Source organism: Suricata suricatta, chromosome 4 (assembly GCF_006229205.1).
Source record: "Suricata suricatta isolate VVHF042 chromosome 4, meerkat_22Aug2017_6uvM2_HiC, whole genome shotgun sequence".
Lineage (NCBI taxonomy): Eukaryota > Metazoa > Chordata > Mammalia > Carnivora > Herpestidae > Suricata > Suricata suricatta.
Genome location: NC_043703.1, coordinates 128938969 through 128963223, shown reverse-complemented (window position 1 = coordinate 128963223; position 24255 = coordinate 128938969). Strand labels below are relative to the sequence as shown.

The following is a 24255-nucleotide window of genomic DNA, read 5'->3' as shown; positions in this document are numbered from 1 at the left end:
ACAGGAAATTGCCCTCAGGAAATAAAGTCACTTTTGGAAAATAAAACAGGGAAGAATCTGCATAATAGGTGAGACCATCAACTACAGAAGCATTTCATCCTAAAAGATGGCAAATGTAGTGTGTAGGAGATCTGGGGACACCCAAATCCAATTAGTATCCAAATGTATTACATGCTTGCTAAATGCCAGGTACCATGCAAACACTTTAGTTATTTGATCCCCATAACAACCCTATTATCTCCACTTTACAGAGAAGGAACCCGAGGCACAGAGAAATGAAGTGATTTGCCCAAGGTCATCGCAGGGAAATGGTGGAGGCAGGATTCTGATTTCAGATAGTCTGACCTCAGAGCCTGTATGCTGAACGGGCTACTCAGCTGAAGCGGTAGGAACGCATGCTCAGGAAAGCAGGGCTTAATATAGAAAAAAGGGGTGGCCTTTGAATATCCAACTGAAAAAGAATGTGTTAACGTACTGTTTCTAAACTTACCAGGTAACAAGAATCATTATTCTTCCTATAATCACTTCTCAAGCTGTAATGTACATGTGAATCACATGGTGACCTTGTTAAAATGCAGATTCTGATTCAGTAGGTCTGGGTGGGGCCTGAGACCATGCTTATCGCCCTTGCTCCTAGTCTGCAGACCATACTTTAAGGAGCAAGGCTCTGGGCAGAAAGCAAGAAGGTCCCCATCATTAGAAAAGGATTTGCCCACTGAAAATGAAGAAACTGGGTTCTGCTCGGAACCTTAGTGTTCCACGAGGCCCCTTCCAACAGCTGAGCGCCTCTTTGAGGCTCCAAACAGCTGAATTTCTGGGCCTGCCCAGGCTCTGATCTCTCCCGCAAGTCAGACAGCTCTTTCCTTCCACTTTACCCCTGGGGCCCTGTGGGGCTCTTCCTGGAGCGCTTTCTCTTGCTGAGGCCATCAGAAGACGGAGGGGCTCTGGGCCAGCTGAGCGGGGGCCTGTGCTGGGTTGGGTATACTCTGGGACGAGTGGCCTGGCACTCTCTTGTGCTCTGGGAATGTTCGCTGAGAGAATGAATGATAATAAGGGCACAGGAAAATGAGCCGTGAGAGTGCAATAGCGGGAGGTCTGCTAGGGGGTACAAGGTTGACTTTGCCTCCTTGGCTGTTACATTCATGGCTGGGCCACAGTGTGAAGTTCTAGATCTAAGACGGAGTTTGTGTTTTGTGAAGGCATGGTCAGTCTTGCTGACCTGCCAGATCTACAGCAGACTGTTTGTTGAGTGAATGCATAAATGAAGATCTAGGGGGAGCAATGCAGTGCCTGAAGCCCTTCCTCTCTACCTTGTCCTTGGGATGGCTGTGTGGATGACTCACATCCTGCTGCCCACTCATTTTTTCAGCCTAAAACCACATGTCCTGGGGTGTGGGGGCAGTGAGCTGACCTTCCCCTCCCATCCCTCCCTGTCTGCCACAGGATCTTCATTGTACACAATTCCTGAGTTTCCAGCACGTTGCCTTCCCTCCTTGCTTTCTGGCTAAGAGCTGAGAAATGTGGGCCTTGGAGAAAATGGAGACCCAGTTTAGGTTTCCAGAGAGGTCTTTATGAACAAGTATTCAAGAACACCAGGCTGTCCTGAAGCTGGGTAAGAGGAGAACTAGAGACTTCAGGACCATTTCAAGCTCTAAGAACTGTCCTTCTACTCCCGGTCTGGGTCCTAGGCCACATCACGCCCAAACACGTGAACTCAAAACCAAAGGAAAGAGACCAGGCGATGAGCAGTCAGGGAGAAGCCACATAAAGTGTGGAGTGGGTGGCCTTGTCCCCTACTTCTTGGGTGGGCAGAGGAATGGACCGACCCATTTGCCTGATGCAACCAAAGTCCGGGTCTTTATTGCTATGGGACACTGGCCTGAGACTACCCTTGGCTTTCTGGGTATTTGAAAGCACCCTCCCCGTACATTCCTTCCTTGTCTGGAACTTTCCCTGGACCTGGTGAGGGCATAGCTGTGGATACTGGGTGCCCAGTCCTACTTGATGGGAAGTGAGGAAATGTTTGAAGGCAGAGGCCAGCCATAGCCACAGCAGGTGGGAAAGTGGAGGTGGTGATGGTGATGTGTGGTCCTTACATTATTATTTATTATTAATTAATTAATTTTGAACCTGTTGCCTATAGGAATTGACTACAGGTATGCGTAAGACAGATTTCCTTTCTTGAGAAGTCTCAAGAGAACAGAGTTTTCAGTAACTCTGAGACATGGTCAGGCTACTCCATCAACTTTATTTCTGGAGAGACTATGTGCCCCTGACTTCCTGCCTCTTCTTGCGCTGGAGAAACTGGGGACAGTCTTGGAGCCAGCTCTTCTAGAAATGCCCTTTCTATTCCAACAGGGTTTGAGGAGGTTTAACTTGCTGTCTGTAAAAGCAACAGAGTTAATCAAAATAAGGAAGAAAGAAGGGGAGAGGTTCATGTGTTAAGTGCAAATAAGAGTTAACACCCAGGGGCATCATAGCTGCCTCTGCACTTAACTGACAGCCTGGGAAAAGGCACGTACAGATTTGAAGTTTGTTAGCTCCTTCACTCATTTAACTGTTACTTCATTCTCTGAGCTTTGGTTTCTTAGTCTGCAAAATAAGGTGCATCAACTCAAAGTTTATTAAGAGCATCACGTGATATGATACACATAGAGGACCAGCCATGTGAGAAAACTTTAGAAGGGCTCTACATAACCTGAGGCCTCAGGATGGCCCTGTAAAGGACTCTCAACATCTCCCTTTTGCAGATGAAGAAAATAAGGCAGAGAATTAATTTGCCCATGATCACAGGATTAGTGAAGAGCAGAGCAGGTAGTCTGGCTTTACAGTCTGTTTAACCACCAGACCAAAGGCTCTCTGCCCTCTTTCCCACTTTTAGCGATAAGGTCAGAACCAGTGCCATTTGTGTGTCAATTGGCAGCCCTCTTACCTCCTCTTTGCGTTATCAAGGCACTGTAACTTCTCTCATAGGCAGAGCCTTACCTCTTCTCCCCTACAGGAGGATGAAGATGTCAGGACCAAGACAAATCCAGGTCTTTAAGGGCCACACCCCACTGATGCTCTCTCCCCTGGTGAGGTGGCCAGGACCCACCCTAATCCCCCATCTCTCTTTTCTTGTAGTCTGGTTGGCAGAGGCACTCTGTTGTCCTAAGGAAGAAGGAAAGGACCAACGTAAGAATGCTGACAGAATGCATCTGTAATGAGGAATTCTCTCTGAGTCTCTGCCCAAGGGCTCTCCCACTGTCTGCAAGCCTATCCCAAAGGGCCTGGACTGTGCTCTTACTGATGACTACTTACTGTGGCTGCCCCACCCCCTCACAAAGAGTCTGTCCAACAAGAGATTGCCAACTTGAAGGGCTAAATATCACAGACCAGCAAAAGTGCACCCATGGACAAAATGGGAAAAAAATCAAAACAACCCCCAAAAAAGAAAAACACATACTACAAAAAGTCCTAAACAATTCCCTTAAGAATAGCTGCTTTGTTTTTAAAATTATATTTATTTTTTTAATTCAAGTATAATTAACATACAGTGTTACATTAGTTTTAGGTATATGATGATTCAACAACTCAGTACATTACTCAGTGCTCATCATAAGTGAACTTTTAATCCCCTTCACCTATTTCACATATTCCCCCACACCCCAAAATTATTGTTTTAAATGGCAGAACACTAAGGACCTGTAACAGATCAGTCCTTCTATTTAATTTTTTTTTATAACCTTGAAATGAACTGAAGGTAGAGGGAGGAGTACATTTTAAGGTGCCAGAATTACACCAGAATTGCATTGTAGGGTCATTGCTCCCAGATAAGCACTTTTCTTTTCCAGGCATGACCTTGGCACCTAGAACTTTATAATTCTGTAACTTTGTTACTCATAGAACTCCATCAGATGATGGAGGTAGGTCAGAGGATACTCTATGTAGCTCAAGCCTCCATAGACTTCCCTGACATAGCAATGATTTACAGCATCTTTGTTCCTGCTATTCAGTGCCCTGCTGCTAGAGATGGCAAAAAGGTGGGGAGGGCTCCAGAACATTCTAAGCCTGTTAAGTATTTCTGGTGAAATTCTTCAATCTCACTACAACCCTGACAAGAAACCACGACTTTAATCTCCAGGCATTAGTTTTGATCTTAAGCTGCATAATAGAATGCCCCCAAATGTGCACAGCAAATCTTATTAATGTCAAAACTACATTATGTACCCTGTAGGAGACCAGAAATCAACTTTTATGTCAGAAGAATAGGAAAGCTTCTGGGATGCAAAGAGAAGATCCCCTTTCACTCTTTCCTACATTCTTAAACAGGCATTTTTACTTTAAGAGCAAACCGGAAATTAGCGTTCAGTGCCTACAGAGTTCTGGTCTCATTGCCCACGTTAACTCATCTAAATCCTGCCACACGGTAGGTACTGATTGTTAACGTTTTACATTCCTGGCGTGGCAGTCTGAGTGATCTGGAATTTGCTCAAGGTGACACACTGCAGCAAGTAGAAGTCAGGATTTGAATCTGAAGCACTGTCCTTCCCCGCGCCACAGCTACGACGTAGAAAACACAGGTCCACTACAGGGAAATTAATGACCCACAGCCTTCCTGAGGCTCTGCGCTATAAACAGGGAGACAGCCTGGTTCTCGTGACTCCTCGGTCTGTTTTCTCCCAAGTGCATGACTGCGGGAGCAAAGCGACCACGTGAGCCTCCCTCATTCCTTGGCGAGGGCCAGTGTTTGGCCAAGGACAAGTCACAGGTGCGACAACGTGCCAGGACTGGATCCAGAGCCAGAGGGCTCGAGCTCCCCTGCAGCGTCACTGGACGGAAGGGAACTCGGCCAGGTGTGGCCTCTGGACGCAGCAGGTCATAAGTAAGCTGAAAATGCTTGAGAAGAGGTCAACACTAAGACATAGGGCCCGCAAAAGGGAAACTAGGAATGACTTTGGTCGCTACCCCAAAACTCAGCCCGACGACCTTTGGCGGCACAGCTAGGGTTTCTTAGGGCCTCCACCAGTAACTAACCCGAGTGGCGAGACACCACACGGCCGCCAGTGCGAGGCTGCGGAAAGGAGTCCGGCCCTCCCCACGTGGACAAGCTCCCTGCCCGGGGCGTGGCCACGGGCGCGGGTCTGGCCAATGAGCGCCGCCGAAGGCCTCACCCGATTGGGCACGCCGACCCGGCGTGGGCTGCGCCATCCCGGGGGCGGGGCTCCGGAGCCGGGGCGAGGCGCTGCGGGTCACGCGGGTCGAGGCGCCGGCTATAAGTAGCAGCCGGCGGCGTGCGCCGCCAGAGTGATGGCTGCCGGCGCGCGCTGCGTGCTTTCTCTTTTCTACCGCTGAAGCACTCGCGGGTGCTTCTCGGGTGGGTCGCCAACTCTGCCGATCCATCCCCTGAGTCTCCGCCCCAGGCCGTCTGCTCACGACCACAGGTGCGTGCGTCTGTGCCGCCGCCGCCGCCGCCGCAGCCTGCGCTTCTGGTCTTCCGCTCGGCCCTTAGTTTTCTCTGGTGAGTGGTGGCGCCACCTTGGAAAGGCTTTCTTCACCTCCCCCTCCTCCCGGGACCAGGCGCCCACGCCGTTGGGCTGGAGGCGGTCAGGTGGGCCTGCACGGGCGGCGGACCGGGATTCTGGCTTCGTTACCGTCCACCTCCCTCCCCCATTCCGCCCGCCCGCGGGCCTTTTTGGCGGTCCCCGGGCGGCGCGCGCGGGAACAGCCCTTTTCCGGTTTTCGCGGGGAGGGCGCGCGCGGGCCCCGGCTGCGGGCGGGGGGCGGGTTGCCGGGCTGGGCGCGGGCTGCCGAGGAGGTCCCTGGCACCAGGTGTCCATCACCTCGGGGCCGGGGCCGGTGGGCAGCGGGCAGAGGACAAGGCCGGAGCCCCCAGCCGCGTGGCCAGCGCTGGGTGCCGCACGGGTTCCCCCAAGGGCGCGCTGCTATTGTTATATTTTCTCCCCCCTCCCGCCCCCCCCAGGATGAACTTGCGTCCTTTCTCTTCTCCGCCATGGAATTCTCCTTGCTTTTAGCCCTGCAGAGCCAAAGAAACCCAAGACGACAGATGCTCATACGCAGCGTATAGCAGTAACTCTCCAGCTCGGTTTCTGTGCCGTAGTTTACAGTATTTAATTTTATATAATATATATTATTTATTATAGCATTTTTTGATACCTCATATTCTGTTTACACATCTTGAAAGCCGCTCAGTAATTCTCTTATAATTCATAAAAACCACTAGTTTAGAGAATGGCATTTACCGGGGCAACGCTGACTACCAGTACTATTGCTGCTACTGCTGCTTCTGGTCCATTGGTGGACTACCTATGGATGCTGATCCTGGGCTTCGTTATTGCATTTGTCTTGGCATTTTCCGTGGGAGCCAATGATGTAGCAAATTCGTTTGGTACAGCTGTGGGCTCAGGTGTAGTGACCCTCAAGCAAGCCTGCATCCTAGCTAGTATTTTTGAAACCGTGGGCTCCGTCCTACTGGGAGCCAAAGTGAGCGAAACAATCAGGAAGGGCTTGATCGACGTGGAGATGTACAACTCGACTCAAAGGCTGTTGATGGCCGGCTCTGTCAGTGCTATGTTTGGTAAGTCCTTTTTCTTTGTATTTATTACCCCTTAGTGGTGGGTGAGCAAGTGGGTAGTTCCATTCTGTGCTCTCCCTTTCAGATTATCTTCTTCAGAAGGCACTGAATTCCTGAGAATTTTGCCATTTAATAAAACTTGCCTGTGTTTCAGGTTCTGCTGTGTGGCAACTAGTGGCTTCATTTTTGAAGCTTCCCATTTCTGGAACCCATTGTATTGTTGGTGCAACCATTGGTTTCTCCCTTGTGGCAAAGGGGCAGGAAGGTGTCAAGTGGTCTGAACTGATAAAAATAGGTGTGTTTAATTTTAAATGGCTTTTTAATTTTTAGTCTTGTCATGTGCCACCAGGCATTATATGAAATGTATGAATGTATGGTGTAAAATGGAGGAATGGAAAGTTTTGAAGACAGAATACTAAAATTTAAAGTGTTTTTTTTTGTTGTTGTTGTTGTTTTGTTTTGTTTCTGATTCTCATTAGTTGACCTTTTTCTTTTTAATGTGTTCTGTTCCAGTGATGTCTTGGTTCATCTCTCCACTGCTTTCTGGTATTATGTCTGGAATTTTATTCTTCCTTGTTCGTGCATTCATCCTCCGTAAGGTAATCTTTCTCTCCCCTCTTATGACCTTTGATGGGTCGCACTCAATGGTATTCAGACTGCTAGCATTCTTGTAGATGTGATTGGGGTGGCCTTGGAAAATTAAAAAATATGCCTATGTTTGGTGCACCTCTTGTACTGTTGCTGAGCTCTCTGAAAGAGGCAAGTTTTTGATAACCCAGAACGCATTCAAGCAGGAAAAATTGAATGAATATATGGTGTGCCAAGAAATAGGAGAGGCTGGAAATGAAAAAATAAGGAAAATTTTTAAGGGTGGTTTTGTACCCGTGTTTGTAGAATACTGTTTTTTCTAAATCACCATCATATGTGGACCATTTTGACTTATAAGCTTGGGGTTCAATAAGTCATAATGTGTCTTGACAATACTTTTTTTCTTAAGGCGACAGTTAAATTGAATAGTTTGGGTTTCTACGCAGTTATTTTTGTAGTGCTGATTATCATAACCAGATTATAAGCTTCTAGGTGGGGACTCTCTTTCACAGTGACTTGACTCTAATTTCCCAGACGGGGTAAAAAGAGCCAGTAAAGGTGTTTTTTGTTTTTTGATTTTTTTCCCTTGCCTCCCCCATCCACCCCAATTCCAGATAGTCATTTAATTTCCTGTCTATTTGAAAATACCTTTTGAGGGACACAATAGCATTTCTTTTATCAAGAAGTCTGATGCTGGCTCCAAAATAAATGTAGATGACCAGGGATGTTGTCATTGGACTGAGTTACTTAGTAAGAACAAATGTATTTTTCTGAGGAAACAAAGTTGTCCTTTTTCTGAACTGAATGCTCTTAGCAGCCCATTGTAAGTTTGTAAAATGCTCCTAAACTGTAGAAATCTGAGTCAAGAGAGATAGGTAGCTTAGTCCCAAGGGGTAAGAACATACTCAGACCCACTTATTTTGGTCTAGTTGTAAGTTTCTGTAGGGAATGGTTTGCACCTCTGTAGAAACACTGTGGTAAATTGATTCATTAATTGCCCTTTCTTATAGTCTGGCAGAATATAGCAGTTGAATACTGGAAAATTGAAACATTTATAGATTGGTTGGAATTTGAGAGTAAATAGTTCATTGTTACTACTAATGGACTTGAAGTTTGGTATTGTTTTATTTAGCAACCAGGACTGATGAGCACCTACCCACCCAATTCCCAAAACTGCATAGTATATGATAACATGATGCATAGGGTCAAGGCTTACCAGTAGTAAGATTTTTCAGTGTTCTTATTAGAGCCATATAGAGCACTCCATACCTGAGAACAAGGAGAATTAATTAGATCCCCCTATTACAGATTTCTGTTTTATAAAACTTTACACTGAGTCTTTGTTGATTATTTATTGGGGAGCGGATTGTTCTGATTTTGGTGAGGCTTTCTGTGTCTCAAGATAAAACTTGTCTTCTTTCTTGGAGGGGAAATTGTGCTCTAGGGCTCAAAGAGGGAGGTTTAGGTGCTCAGCATCTCATTTGAGAACTGCATGGTAGGTATTTTTCTACCTACAGTTGAGAGCTCAAGTTAAATATATTCACTTCATAAATATACATTCTTTATGTAGGTATGAGGATAAGTGCATGATCAAGAATGATTGGAATAGTGTTTAAAACAGTCTTGACTTTGGAGACACCTGGGTGGCTCAGTCGGTTGGGCATCCGTCTCAGGTCATGATCTCATGGTCTGGGAGTTCAAGCCCCACGTTGGGCTCTGTGCTGACAGCTTGGAGCCTGGACCCGTCTTTGCTTAACCAACTGAGCCACCCAGGCGCCTTCCTGGAGCCTTCTTCAGATTCTGTGTCTGTCTCCCTCCCTCTCCCCCTTCCCACGCATACGCTGTATCTCTCTCCTTCAGATACAAATAAACATTAAAGGGGCACCTGGGTGGCTCAGTCCATTGAGCGTCAGGCTCTGCTGACAGCTAGCTCAGAGCCTGGAGCCGGCTTCGGATTGTGTATCTCCCTCTCTCTCTGACCCTCCCCTGCTCACACTCTCACTCTCTCTCAAAAACAAATAAAACATTAGGAAAAAAAATTAGAAAACAAAGCAGTATTGACTTTGAGGACCTTTTTTACCTCCAAACTCCCCTGTCCTCCCAGTTAACCATCGTACTCTTGTGTTCAGTCTGTCAGTGAGTTTTTAGATGATGAATGTGCAGTTTGGTTACTGTTAGATTTTAAATCTCAAAACATCCTTATGCTGGTAACCGTTGGGGGTACTGTCTGTTAGAGTTTGAATATTTGACCATTACGCTGCTTTTTTCAACTTAAGAATCTGTTTTGAAAATTAACATTAAAATTGCTTTTTAAAAATGTTCTGTTTTCTGATGTCTGTTCCAAGGGTGTTGGGTAGTCTAGTAGGAAAATCTAGAATTGAGGTGAGTTACTTCTCCTCAAAGGCTGGGGGCAGTAAACAAGGAATAGGGGAAAAGGGAAAGTTATCCCATTTAAATGCTAGTCAGAGAAAATGGGTCTGTGAGCAGTCTCCCTTTTGTTAGGAATCACATTAAATCTAGGACATCTTTTCCAACTCAGGAGCCATTTTCTTTAGAGGCTTATCGGAACATCTAGTATATAAACAATGAACTATTCTGGTTGAAGATGGGAAGTTATGAACCCCCCCATCTCTCACATTACTAGATGATGAGATGTTTACATTATTTCCAGATAAAGTTTCTTTATTGTTATTTTATTTTTTTACATTTTTATTTATTTTTGAGAGAGAGAGAGAGAGAGAGAGAGAGACAGCGAGCGAGGAGTAGCAGAGAGAAGGAGACACAGAATCTGAAGCAGGCTCCAGGCTCTGAGCAAGCGTTCAGCACAGAGCCTGAAGCGGGGCTTGAACCCACGAATCGTGACATGACCTGAGCCAAAGTCAGATGCTCAACTGACTGAGCCACCCAGGAGCCCCTCCAGATAAAGTTTCAAGTGTGTTGTATAATAAAAATTTTATAAAGTTGTTAGTCTTGGTTATCTCTTGACCAAGAGGAGTCTGTAGGGAGTAAAAGGGAGAAGACTGTTCGTTTTTTATCTTTTTCGTAGATTTATGAATTTAACTTTTTAGATGATGAGCTTGTATTTCATAATAAACCATCTGTATCATTCATTCCCTACCTTGCCTCTTACTAATTAATCACTGGTTACCTCAGGGAACACATAATTGGAGTATACAGAAACCTAGGCTATTTCCTCTCAACTCTTAATTAGTTTGATTCGATACCATATTAGCAAATAGTATTTGAAAATCTATTAAGAGAAGTCCCTGTATAATGTTTATAGATCCCTAATGGGTTTTGATTTTGGGAGGGTCTTATGAATTTATAACTTTTTGACTGCCCTTGGAGTGTGTCCCACTCCGTTGAGTTCTTCCAGGATGCTTAACAGTTCAAGGTATAGAATAGTCCTAGGTATAGGCTGTCGCTTTTATTTTGGCCATTTCTCTGTAGCACTTATGTGTGTCTTTATTGATGTGTTTATCTATATTTAAAGTATGGAAAGGGAAGCTAAGGTTCACTTTTTAAAAAAAGTATTTATTTTGAGAGAGAGAGGGTGGGAGAGAAGGGCAGAAAGAACAAGAGATGGAATCCCAAGCAGGCTCCCAATGGAGCCCAAACTGTGGCTTGATCTCAATGCTGGTGGGGTCACAACCTGACCTGAGCTCTATCAAAAGTCCCGATGCTTCACCAGCTGAACCACCCAGGTACCTCATGGGAAGCTACAAAATTCAAAAGTGTTTTTTGAACAGCATCTTTCCTTTCTCTTCTGTTTTCATCTTTAGCCACTGTCTCCCTCCTCCCAAGTGTTAATTATCCTAATCAAGAAGCCTTAGAAGCACTTTGGATCTTTCTCTTCTTTTTCAAGATTTTCTTTTGAATTGCTATTTCATACCGCTTTAAACCTCTGGGATAACATCTTCAAAGTGTAGCCTTCCCATGTATTCAAGTGTTCTCTTCAAGAATTTAAGCTGGGTGGTTTTCTGTAGAATGAATACACATTTTTTCTAAGTGGAACTCTTTATTTCCAGTCAAGCTAGCCTCATTGCAATTCCTTAAACATTTTCAGTTTTTGCCTCGGTTTCTGCACTTGTTGATATCTCTATCTGGGGTATTCTGTGTCTCCCCCGACCCCTTCTCTATCCTTACTTAATGTACAAGGCTTATTGACTTACCAGGTTTGTGTCTTTGTTCCACTGATAATTCCCAGTGTGCCCTGCCTTCCATAACTGCCTCTTCCTCTGCTCCTCTTTATTTTCTTAATAACATTTATTGTTACTTTACATTATTCTGTATTAGAATGTAAATGTTAGTTCTCTGAGGGCAGGAACTTTCTCATTCACTCCCACATTTTAGTGCCCAGAATGATGTTTGTTTGGTACAGTCTGTTGAATGAGGAGGTGATTTAGTATACAGTTGATTTTTATCTTAGCTCTTTGGTAAATCATTAATAATGGTGTATTTGTTGATGTCTAGATAAGATGGTTGTTGGCAGGTAATTCTACAGTTTTGGTTTTAAGAAATCTTTGCAGGCATGGTGAGAAATGTCCTAACATCTCAGAGTCTTTTTTTTCTTTTTTTCATAGTCTATTTCTTGATATCCTTTACAGATTTATATTATATCTCAGGTGTATGCTCAGATTTACATCTGGACAGTCAGGTACCTTAGAACTCTGGGTGTTGAAACTGATTATTTGAGACATTACCAGTCACTGGTATAGGTAAGTTTGTTAGAAACGGCACCCCCCCCCCCCAGAATACCCCCAAAATAAAAAAACAAACAAACTTAAATTCAGGTAGATGTAAAAGATGAGATCAGCCTTGGTAAGGAGACTTTTAGGAGCAAGGCCAACTGGGGTTTTCCTACTACTATAGAGACCGTTAACTGGCCTTGGATAATTCTTGAACCTGTCCTTTTACAAAGTTCTGTGGAAATGAGTTAACTTAAATACCCCTTCCCTTTTTTTAAAAATTTAAATTCAAGAGAGTTAACATCTAACTTTATAACACCTCTTAAGATATTGATCTTAATAATCTTTTATAGACAGATCCCGTTCCTAATGGTTTGCGAGCTTTGCCAGTGTTCTATGCCTGCACAATTGGAATAAACCTCTTTTCCATCATGTATACTGGAGCACCTTGTAAGTACATATCAAAATATTTTAATGTGAATTTAAACTTGTTTATAAGACTTGCATTAAATGCCCAATTTACCCTTTTTGCTTTACAGGGCTGAAATCTCCTAGAAGGTGGCTGGCCTGCGCCCATTTCAGAAGGCTGCAGGCTAGTGTATGCTGAGTTAACCTAGATAGTTTTTCAACCAAAGAGACCTGCTCAGATTCTAAATCACTACAGACCTTTACTCTTTATAGTCTTCACAGGATCCACCGATAATACGATCTTCTCCCTCCCTTTCTCCTATCTGTGCTAAAAATAACTGGAATTGATACTGACCTCAACCACTGAAGAGTAATTAGTTATATTTGGTCTTCAATAATCAGTCATTTAGGACTGGTTTGCTGGATATTCTCCTTTTTCTCTCCCAAATGGAGCTACTTTTGTTTCTAAGCACTAAATTTACTTCCCTGAATCTGCTTGAATGAGAAGAGTTGGGATGTTTAACACCTGATCTAAGTGCACTTGGAAGAAGAAATTCATGCAGCTAAGAGGAAAAATAATTTGTGAGGATATAAAGATTGAAATGATCACTTTTGGGACTAAGGCAAAACATGGATAAAAATATGATCCATGTTTAATTTAGCAACTGAAAAAGATTACTAACTTGTAACATGTCAGGACAGTACATACTTTTATCAGTTCAGGTTTGCTGTCTAGGATTTTTTGACTTGATGGTCAGGTCAGTGGCTTTTGATCTTTTGACTGTGACCTACCGGAAAAAATACACTGTATGTTGTTGCCCATGACCTACGTGCATGTAGAGATTGAGAGAGAGGGAAAGAAAACCAGAATAGTACTTTGAAGCTACGTACCTTTATATGTGCTGTGTCCTCATATTTTCAAATAATTTTCTAGCTTTTTTTTTTTTTTTTAATGCTCATTGGAGCCCACTAAATTGGTTTCTGACTAACGGATTGTAACTTGGTTCTTAAACTTCACTGAAGTAATAAGTCACTGGCCAAAAAATGGAATTAGCTAAGTATTTTAAACCTTGTCTTTATTCTTGGAATAATTAGGAAAGAAAATGGACAACTTTATGAGAATATTGATCTTAGGGGATACCAGACTCCACCAAATGGTACAGGCAAAGAAAATCTTGCATACTACATTTCTAATTATGTTTGAGTTCTTTATGCTAAACTAAAAAAGTCTTGACGCTCTAAGCACTGATGTTTTATCTGGTGGCAGCAAAGCTCATAGTTCAGTGAAATTAGAAACAAACTTTCAGTCAGTTTTGAAAAAGGAACTTGGGATTTTTGTTCTGTTCTTTGTGGGTCATTTACAAGAAAAATTTCCCCTTCTCATTTCCCCTTTTTGACTTAAAACATAGATTTAAATTGTGATAGAGATTGATTAAGGTTCATGTATATTTTAGTTTGTGTGACTAACTACAGGGTTAGAATTGATAGGAATTAAAATGGAAATATTTATAGTCACTATAGAACTTTAGTTTTGAAGAGACCACAGTTTATATCTGATTAAAAAAATTTTTTTTAATGTTTTTTATTTGAGAGACAGAGGTAGCGTGAGCAGGCGGGGGTCAGAGAGAGAAAGAGCACAGAATCCGAAGCGGGCTCCAGGCTCTGAGCTGTCAGCATAGAGCCCGATGCGGGGCTCAAACCCACGAACTGTGAGATCATGACCTGAACTGAAGCCGGATGCTTAACCAACTGAGCCACCCAGGCGCCCTTATCTGATTTTTAAATATTAATCATTTGGGGTGAGGCAATAGATTTATCATTTTATAAGTAATTTATTAGTAATCAGAATAAAGCAGAAGAACTGCAGGTAGCCAAGCTATTTTTGGATGAACTATAGATCATTATAACATCTTACAGGCTTAAATAGAATTCTGTAGTGCTTTGCTTCTGTCTTTAGTATAGGCTAATGGCCTGAAGTCTGTTGGCATTTAAGTGATAAGCACACAAGGGCTGATATTAATGACCCCAAAGCCATGTGAAAAGTAGACAAGTCTCTAAGATAGGCCTTGTTAATGAAATTACCACTAAACTATTTTTGTGAAAGATGGTCCTTTGAATTATTCTTATCTCTTGATAGATAATATTCTGATTTTTCTGTATCTTACTTTGATAATGTATCCTAAGAGTTAATCTTGTTAAAGGATTTTGTTGGACGGTAGTACGATGGATTCCATAAGTTCCACAGAGAATCAGTATGACAAATGTGACTCTTGGGTCCCTGTTTTTAAACATTAAAATCTGTATGTGTAAACATAATGTGTGGCAGCTACCACCTAGAGGCTAGGGAGTGGAATGCTTCCATTTTTTTTCATGGCTAATTGCAGATCCTCAGAAGATAGTACTTCTTGTCTTCTAAGCAAGAAAAGAGGGAAAAAAGTTTTTGAAGGAGGTTGGGAGACTTGAATCTAGCAGGTGTGGAGAGTGGGCCAGAGGTGGAGGTGTGGGTTTCAGATGACCATTGGATTTTTCTCCTGAATTTGTATAGTCAGTACAATAAACCCTATGGACCTAAGGCTGGTAGCAGATATAAAGGGTGATGGGCTGGCTTGAGGGGAACCCCTGAGTCCCCTAAGGAGGGTATACACGTTGTTGCAGGGGGCTGTTGCCCTGAGGTTTTCAAGATGCACCATTTTATCTCCTAGTGCTGGGCTTTGACAAACTTCCTCTGTGGGGCACCATCCTCATCTCGGTGGGATGTGCAGTTTTCTGTGCCCTTATCGTCTGGTTCTTTGTATGTCCCAGGATGAAGAGAAAAATTGAACGTAAGTAACAAATTGTAGCAGATCGTTTAGCAATGTGCCTGTTAACTGCTCCTGTATAAAAACTCACTATTTGGGTAGACTGGCAAAGTTAGACATATAAATGAGATTTCAGGATATGGGTGTATTCTTCCAAACTAGGTTTTTTAATTTTTAATTTTGAGAGAGGGAGCGAGAATCTCAACCAGGCTCCATGGCCAGCGTGGGGTCTGACATTGGGCTTTATGCCCATGATCTCACAGACTGAGATCATGACCTGAGCAGATCTGAGCTGAAGCTGACACTTAATCTGCTTAGCCACCCAGATGCCCCTGTCCAAACTGTGTTTCTGTTGACTTGAAGTGACTGGAGACCTAGTCATAAGAAATTTTTGACATATGCTGGGGGCAAACTGAGCATTAAAAAAAATTTTTTTTTACACTGTTTTATGTTTGAGAGAGAGAGACTGTGCACAAGTGGGGAGGGACTGAGAAGGAGACACAGAATCAGAAGCAGGCTCCAGGCTCTGAGCTATCATTACAGAGCCCGACGTGGGGCTTGAACTCACAAACCATGAGATCATGACTTGAGCCGAAGTTGGACCCTCAACCAACTGAGCCACCCAGGCACCCTGCAAACTGAGCATTTAATGTATTTTTTTTTCTTTTTACTGTACCTAGACCTCAGTTGCTAGTGACAGAAATGTATAGAGACGTAGCTTACATTAATTGGGAAGTGTGAGGATATATTACTGTAAAATAAGGAGTAGATACAAAATGTTTTCAAGGAGAAACATTTATCTGAACTACTTTTGTATATAATTTCAGATTTAGAACTGCAAAGCTAAGTCATGTATTTATATCTGACCTTAGATTTGGTTAATTCTCAAAATTATAGCACAGATTCTAGAGGTAGACATTTTCCAGTGTTAATGTAAAGGAATCATTTAGACCATTACTATCACACAGTAGTAGAGAATAATTAAATACAATAAATTTTGGTTAGCATAAGGCCTGTTTAAATCTTGTATTCATTTCCTTACTGGATAAGAGCTCTTAAAGTAATCTTTTCTGCCCTATCCTTTTGCAAATGCTTGGTTAGTGATCGAAGTTTGTTGTTCAGTAGTGGACGGATGCACAGACTGCAGAGGCCTTAGGAAGAGTGCTGTGTCATGCAGCTGCTCAGAGATGCCTCTGAGAGGCTCTGGTCTGTGCTAGTCTGGTTGTGCTGAGCACACAGTGGGAACGAGGCTTGCACGACTTTCTGACCTGGTTTTTCCCCCAGTCTGGGAGAAGGTGAGACCAGTCTTGCTAATACTGTATGTCCTAGTCTGTAGCCTGGTTGTGATGCCTGAATGAACATGTAAGCATACTGGGCATTGGTAGGATGGGCAGAAAATACTCCTGCCTTGTCGTGGCATTTAGAACCATAAGATACAACCGTAAGGCATATCTCTGTTTCACAGAGGTGGGAATTTAAGTTGTCATCTTTAGTTGCCTGCATTGAGCTCTTTTGCTTTATTTGAACTTCGGAACTGAAATTTGGGGGCATTTCTTTTTTTTAAAAAGAACATGATCTAGATGCAGTTTAAATTTTCAGACTGTCAGCTGGAGCTAAGAATGGTTTTTACCATTGTAAAACAAAAACCTTTGTCTTGTAAAGGACAAGAATACACAACAGAGCCAACAAAGCCTAAAAAAATATTTTACTCTCTGGCTTTTGACTGAAAAAGCTTGTGACCCCTGAAGCTGGTGGTTTCTTCACAAAGGAAAGACAGCAGATATGGCAAATGAAGTAGACAGGAGTATTATCAAGAATTTTCACTGACATATATTTTTGAGATGGATTTTTTTTGAGGTGGGGGGAAAGGGAAAACAAGTTAAGTTTGGTCAAAACCAAACCAAAAAAATCCCCTTTTTTTTTCCCTAGGAGAAATAAAGTCGAGTCCCTCTGAAAGTCCCTTAATGGAAAAAAAGAATAGCCTGAAAGAAGACCAAGAAGAAACAAAGTTGTCTCTCAGTGATATTGAGGCCAGGAATCCTGTTTCTGAGGTAGGATCCGCCACTGTGCCCCTCCGGGCTGTTGTGGAGGAGAGAACAGTCTCGTTCAAGCTTGGAGACTTGGAGGAAGCTCCCGAGCGAGAGAGGCTTCCCAGTGTGGACCTGAAAGAGGAAACCAGCATCGACAGTGCCATGAATGGTGAGTGGGGTTTCTTCAGTGGGAAAAATAAGACTTTTACTTTGTTGTCTATACTGGTGAGGAGGCTCACTGTTTGGACCTGATGCTCTTTGTGTTTACTGTGACTATTTTGGTCTTGGCCAGGGGCAGTGCAGTTGCCTAATGGGAACCTTGTTCAATTCAATCAAGCCATCAGTAACCAGATCAACTCCAGTGGCCACTATCAGTATCACACCGTGCACAAAGATTCTGGCTTATACAAAGAGCTGCTCCATAAATTACATCTTGCCAAGGTGGGAGACTGCATGGGAGACTCTGGCGACAAACCTTTGAGGCGCAATAATAGCTATACTTCGTACACCATGGCAATTTGTGGCATGCCTCTGGATTCATTCCGTGCCAAAGAAGGTGAACAGAAAGGGGAAGAAATGGAGAAGCTGACGTGGCCTAATGCAGAGAGCAAGAAGCGAATTCGAATGGATAGTTACACCAGTTACTGCAATGCTGTGTCTGATATTCACTCGGCATCCGAGATAGACATGAGTGTCCAGGCAGAGATGGGTCTGGGTGACAGAAAAGGCAGTAGCAGCTCTCTAGAAGAATGGTATGACCAGGATAAACCAGAGGTGTCTCTCCTCTTCCAGTTCCTGCAGATTCTGACAGCCTGCTTTGGATCATTTGCTCATGGTGGAAACGATGTCAGGTCAGTTGACTCAGAATCTCAGCCTCACTTTTTCTTTCTTTCCCTCTCTTCCTTTCCTTTTTTTTTTTTTTTTTTCAATTTATTTTTTTATTTTGAGAGCAAGCACAAACGGAGGAGGGTCAGGGAGAGGGAGAATCCCAAGCAGGCTTCTCGCAGTAAGGGTGCAGAACCTGATGCAGGACTCAAACTCGGGAACAGTGAAATCATGATCTGAGCCAAAATCAAAAGAGTCAGACACTTAGGGGCTCCTGGGTGCTGACAGCTCAGAGCCTGGAGCCTGCTTCAGATTCTGTGTCTCCCTCTATCTCCCTGCCCCTCCTCCACTCTTCTGTCTCAAAAATAAAACGTTTAAAAAATTTTAATAAAAATTGAACACTTAACCAACTGAGCCACCCAAGTGCCCCACCACATCTGCCATTTTTATATCAGCTTTATCCCTTTTAATAAGGCTCTGCTTGTGATTGTGCTGCTCATACCACTCCATGGGACACTAAATAATCTAGAAAGGATGAGTTGAGAGGAGTTATTCACTTGATGCAGTAAAGTTATTTTTCTTTAGAGAGATTACAAAGAATGGTGTTGTCTACTGTGATAAGATCCAGTTCTTTGATAATAAATTCTCTGAATGTAAGATGAAAAACTTAATTACTGCCCCTAGGGAATGAATTTGTAGGTTGTTCACCTTAGTTCTGTGGTTTATAAACTGGCCACAGGAACCTGAGTTGTTTCAGGCTTCCTGTTGGAAGATAGGCCACCAGATACATGGATTCCTATCAAAGAGCAGCTTTTACTTTTTCTCTTGTGTTGTTGGGGTTCCATTTATTTCTTTTCAGATGAGCTTGACAGTTTTGCTTTGAATAATCTATTAGGTCATTTAGCAAATTGAATCTGGCTGAATTCTAGTTCTTCCTGAAAAATCATCTTTATCCTCTTTTTTCAGCAATGCCATCGGTCCTCTGGTTGCTTTGTATCTGGTTTATGACACGGGAGATGTTTCTTCAAAAGTGGCAACACCAATATGGCTTCTGCTCTATGGTGGAGTTGGTATTTGTATTGGTCTGTGGGTTTGGGGAAGGAGAGTTATTCAGACCATGGGGAAGGATCTGACACCGATCACACCTTCTAGGTAAGTTGGTAAAGCAGGTCTTAGAAAGCCTAATGTTCATTTTCTTAAGGTGCATAGTACTGTGTAGTGTTGTCACACAACTCTTCAGCTGAAGTAACTCAAGCTTGTATAAATTCCAGATGTTACCTTCATTGTGTAAACTTTTAGATTTTATATATTGTCTGGCCCTTAAGCATAATTTTGGTCAAATATTCATCTCCAGTGGTTTCTTAACAGTATAACTTTTCTGAGAAAGGTGTATGTGGAGTGAATAGCTACTATGTATACTTGTCCTTTATTTGTCTTGGGAGCTGAGGCTGGATTTATTAAATTCTTCAGAATAAAAGTGCAAACTATAATAATGGGTTTCCAGAAAATCTTAAAACCTCAAAACGTTAAAGAAGAGAGAAAATAGCCTCATCTATTTATTTATTTATAAAATTTTTTTTTAATTTATTGATTTTTGAGTATGAGAGTGTGAGTAGGGGAGGAACAGAGAGGGGAACAGAAGTTCAAAGCGGGCTTGCTCTGTGCTGGCACAGCAAGCCTGATGCAGGGCTTGAACTTGCAAACTGTGAGATCATGACCTGAGCCGAGGTCAGACACAACCAACTGAGCCACCCAGGCGCCCCGAGAGCCTGATTTAAAGTATATTTCAGGAGCTGTAGCAAATGAAATACTGTTAGTGAAGGTTTTGTCATAGAGAAGAGCACAGTAAGATTGTGTTAACTTTGAGATAATGGTAGCCTATTAAAAAATCAATTTCTGTTCTTGACAAGTAATCTTTTTATGTTTACAGTGGCTTCAGTATTGAACTGGCATCTGCCCTCACTGTGGTAATTGCATCAAATATTGGTCTTCCCATCAGTACAACACATTGTAAAGTAAGTAAACATATTGTGTCTATTGAGTGGCTCTAGTAATATGGAGTGGGTTTTTGTTAAGTGTGAAACTGGTTTAGAAAGTTTTATACAGTTGGAGTCTTAAAGAGTTCACAAGTTTAGGACAAGTGACAGTAAGAATGTAAAGGCTTACATTTTGTAATTATTTTGGGTCTAGTACCCTTATGTCAGCAAATGATGTATGTTTTCCCCAAATGATATAAGAGCCCTTTTTGTATTAGTTAGCAAGTCCGTGAGGCTTGTTGAACTGTTGAAGGCAGTTTGTTTATAGAAAGATGATCTTCAGAGCCTCTCCGAATTGAAGTGTATAGGGAAACTTGTTGAATTCTAACTTTGCTTGGTGGTCATGCATTAACTATGGGAAGAAGAAACACTGCCTTCTTTAGGGCAATTTAAGTTGGTTGATCTTAAAAAGGTGGAGTCTTTCAGTCATCCTTTTTCTTCCAGGATATCTCCAGATATGAGGTGTAATATCTGCCTCCCTCTGAACTGATATTCGGAAAACCTAAAACTTATTATTAAAGTAGTATATATATACATATATATTTCTTTTAAGTTTATTTACTTTGAGGTGGGTGGTGGGGATAGAACCCTAAGCAGGTTCCGCGCTGCCAGTGCAGAACCCAGTGAGGGGCTCAAAGTCCCAAACTGTAAGACCATGACCTGAGGCCGAGATCCAGTTGGACACTTAGCCAGCTGAGCCACCCAGGCACTCCAGGTAGTTCAGTATTGTTAAATAGCAGTTCCTTGTTAAAGTAGATTAAATTCCAGTAGCTCAGAAGAGAAAAAGGAAGTATTGTCCTGTTTTATTTACCCCAATTAGCACGGACTTAACAATTGGATTTTTATATTGTCTTTATCTTTCTGTTAGTAATCTTATTACAAACTATCTTTCATGGAATCAGTCTCATCCAGCAGTATGGGGCTCCTTCTGTACATAAATAAGGTCATGTGTCTGTTACCAAAATGCCATTGGCCTTTACTAACCAGTTTCCTTGATCCCTTTTTCTGCTAGGTGGGTTCTGTTGTGTCTGTTGGCTGGCTCCGATCCAAAAAGGCTGTTGATTGGCGACTCTTCCGCAACATTTTTATGGCCTGGTTTGTTACAGTCCCCATATCTGGCGTTATCAGTGCTGCTATTATGGCGGTCTTCAAATATGTCATCCCCAGATCATGAAGCTGTTTGAGATTAAAATTCCTGTCAATGTTTGGGGCCACCTAACACATTCCTGCTCCTTTGAAGAATGATCACAGTGTTACAGAAGACCAACAGAGTCTTTTTAAAGTTTGGGAGCTGGGGGAGGGAAGTGTTACTTGTGCTATAATTGCTTTTGTGCTAAATATGACTTGTCTCAAAATTAGCTATGTAAAATCGCCAGGTTTCCACTGGTTCCTATTAAGGTCCCTTTTCCTTCTGGGCTGTGAATTCCTGTACATAATTCTCTACTTTTTGTATCAGGCTTCAATTCCATTATGTTTTAATGTTGTCTCTGAAGATAACTTGTGATTTTTTCTTTTTTTTTAAACCATTCAGAGCCATTTGACCCAGTGTGCTCTGCTTTGGTGGTTTCACCAGCTTCTGCCCTAACATGCACAGGGACTTAACAACAGAAACATAACTGAAGCTTCCCTTGTAGTCTCTTAGAAAAATAGAGCCATTTGTACTCTGCCCTCCTGTCCGGTAGTGGCAGGTTTCATTGGCATATGTGGGAACTTCTTATAGGGACGAGGTTCTTTGGACACAGTGAAAATTTAAGTAGTAACTTCTTTGCGAGCAATTCAGTGACTATTATTGCTAAAAAGAAGTAGGAAGAAAAAGCCTTCTGGCAGTCTTGGGTATTTCTTTAAGATTTCTGGCAGTGTGGGATGGATGAATGAAGTGGAATATGAACTTTGGGCAAGTTAAATGGGACAGCCTTCCATGTTCATCTGTCTACCTCTTAACTGAATAAAAAAGCCTACAGTTTTTAGAAAATTTTGTTCTCATGTTTTTGTTCATATTTGAAGCATCCAAGCTTCAAATCAGCTAACCTTGTGCCATTCTTAGGTGAGTGTGAATATCTTCAATGAGCACTACCAACCAACTTCCCCACTCCTCCCTGTTAAGTTTCTTGTGATCCCAAAATATACATGACATAACTCCATAGGCACTGTTGTAACTATTTGAAAATTTAACTTTTTTCCCTTCCATTTCTTTTAAAGCTTATTTATTTGTTTTGGTGGGTGGGTGGTGGGGGGGGTAGGGGGGAGGGCGGGAGGCCTTTGCAAGTGCATGGCTCCAGGCTGTCAGTGCAGAACCTGACATGAGGCTCAAACTCCTAAACTGACATCATGACCTGAGCCGAAATCAAGAGTGGGCTGGTTAACCTACTGAGCCACGCAGGTGCCCCCATTTTTCTCCTTTTAATAGCACAGCCTAGACACTTGTACATTAGCATGTATAAGTCTAATTGTTTGACAGCCACAAAGTTTTCCCATTTGGATAGACTATTTTATCAAATCCTTATTTAGATTATTCCTAGCTTTGCTATTATGAAGGATGCTAAGACAGATGGGTGTGTATGGAGCTCAGCTTATTTACAAACTCTGTTCTTCAGTTTTCACCCATTATCTCTTTTACCCTTGATCAGAACACTTAACAGAAACTACATTGCTTTGCAAACTAGGTAAATGATTTCTGTCCTGAGATTTAAGTTTTAGGAGGATGCTTTTGAGAAGCTACCTGTACCAAATGAAGTTATACCTGCTTGACCTACGCCTGAGACAGATTAGATCACTGATTGGATACATGCCATAGAATGGCTTAGTCAGTGTTTACCATTTAAAGTTGGAAACTGTGCTCAGCTTTTTATATACATTTAATCCTCAAGATTTCTTCAAACAGGTCTTACCATTTTTTTTTTTTTTAACAGATGATAGAATCTGCCTGATGAACTGTATCTTTCCCAATACTACATGTTAGAGAATGGACATCAGTTTAGCTTTTGGGGCTGGCTGAAAGTAGCCTTGTAACTTTTTGAGGAAGGAGAGAGGAAGCTATGTATGGTAAAGGGGAACTAGCATTAATCTTTGAACTGAAGGTTTTGGAGGAGACCCTCCTGCGTTTTGGTATTGGCTTCCTTTCCTGGTGCTGTACAACCTCACATGAGCCCGGATCCTAGCTTCCCTGTGATAAAATGGAGAATAGTAACCCTCCTTAGCGTTTCCCCTTGGCTCAGGAGAGAACAGCGGAGAAAATACTTGAATCAAGGATGTGCTTCTCTAGGAAGAGCAGCCAGGTCTGGGGAAGAGGAACCCCAAGAGCTAGGAAGAGACCAGAGGGAGTTTGTTATTTTTGTTTATAGTAATGTCTGATAACGGCCAGGGATACATGGTTGGGAGAAATTGGCCTATGTTTCTTGAGAATAGATACTGGCTTTTTTTTCTTTTTTTCTTTTATTCTTTCTTTCTTTCCTTTTTTTTTTTTTTTTTTTAAAGAAAAGTGGGGAAGGAGCAACGTGGGAGAGAGAATCTCAGGCAGGCTGCATGCCCATGACCTGAGCTGAAATGAAGAGTCCGAATGCCCAACTGACTGAACTATCCAGTCACCAATGATGCCTTTTTTTTTTTTTTTTTTTAAGTTTGTTTGTTTTGAGAGGGAGCAGGAGGAGCAAAGAGAATCCTAAGCAGGCTCCTCATAGGCAGCACAGAGTGTGGGGCTCGAACTCATGAACTGCAAGATCATGACCTGAGCCAAAACCAAAATTTGGATGCTTAACCTGACTGAGCCACCTAGGTATGTAGCCTTTTTTTTTTTTTTTTTTTAATTTTCATTTATTTTTGAGAGGGGAACAGGATCCCAAGTGAGCTTTCCACTGACAGACGGCCTGATGCGGGGCTTGAGCTCAACCATGAGATCATGACATGAGCTGAAGTTAGATGTTTAACTGACTGAACCATCCAGGTGCTCCATTGCCTTTTTTTAAAATGAAAATGTTTAGGGGCACCTGGCTGGCTCAGTAGAGCATACAAGTCTTGATCCCAGTGTTGTAAGTTCAAGCCCCACACTGCATGTAGAGATTACTTAAAAAGTAAAATCTTAAAGTTTTTAAACATTAAGGGCTGTATGTGTGCATATTAAGGAGTCCCATGATTCAGCAAGGCTTGTAAGAAATGGATTTCCCACCACCATCTCTCCCTTTCCTGATGCTGCTACACTGTTTTTTGTTGGAGTATTTGTGTGTAGCTGAATAATCCACATTTGTATAACTACTTGGCCCTTTTGGCTTTCAGCTCTTGACTCCCCATAGTATAAAATGATTTGTAGTTCTA

General features: G+C 42.5%; 1 protein-coding gene across 2 annotated transcripts; it reads left to right on the top strand.

Moving 5' to 3' along the window:
• The first annotated feature begins 5257 nt into the window (after positions 1-5257).
• On the top strand, positions 5258-21920 carry SLC20A1 (solute carrier family 20 member 1). 2 transcript variants are annotated; one of them, XM_029937800.1, is made up of 11 exons: positions 5258-5500; positions 5963-6577; positions 6729-6869; positions 7088-7173; positions 12204-12300; positions 14961-15080; positions 16986-17255; positions 17379-17937; positions 18878-19063; positions 19842-19926; positions 20960-21920. In XM_029937800.1, exons 2-11 carry the CDS (start codon positions 6232-6234, stop codon positions 21119-21121), a joined length of 2052 nt encoding a protein of 683 aa, XP_029793660.1. In that variant the 5' UTR covers positions 5258-5500; positions 5963-6231; the 3' UTR covers positions 21122-21920. The 2 variants fall into 2 exon arrangements, with proteins under 2 accessions (XP_029793660.1, XP_029793661.1); XM_029937801.1 differs by lacking the exon at positions 5258-5500 and adding an exon at positions 5524-5590.
• The last annotated feature ends 2335 nt before the right edge of the window (positions 21921-24255 follow it).

Coding starts and splice junctions, on each gene's coding strand:
- SLC20A1 (XM_029937800.1), top strand. CDS start 6,232: ATGGCATTTACCGGGGCAACGCTGACTACCAGTACTATTGCTGCTACT. Junction 17,256..17,378: donor CATCGACAGTGCCATGAATG/GTGAGTGGGGTT, acceptor GGTCTTGGCCAG/GGGCAGTGCAGTTGCCTAAT. Junction 17,938..18,877: donor CATGGTGGAAACGATGTCAG/GTCAGTTGACTC, acceptor CTCTTTTTTCAG/CAATGCCATCGGTCCTCTGG.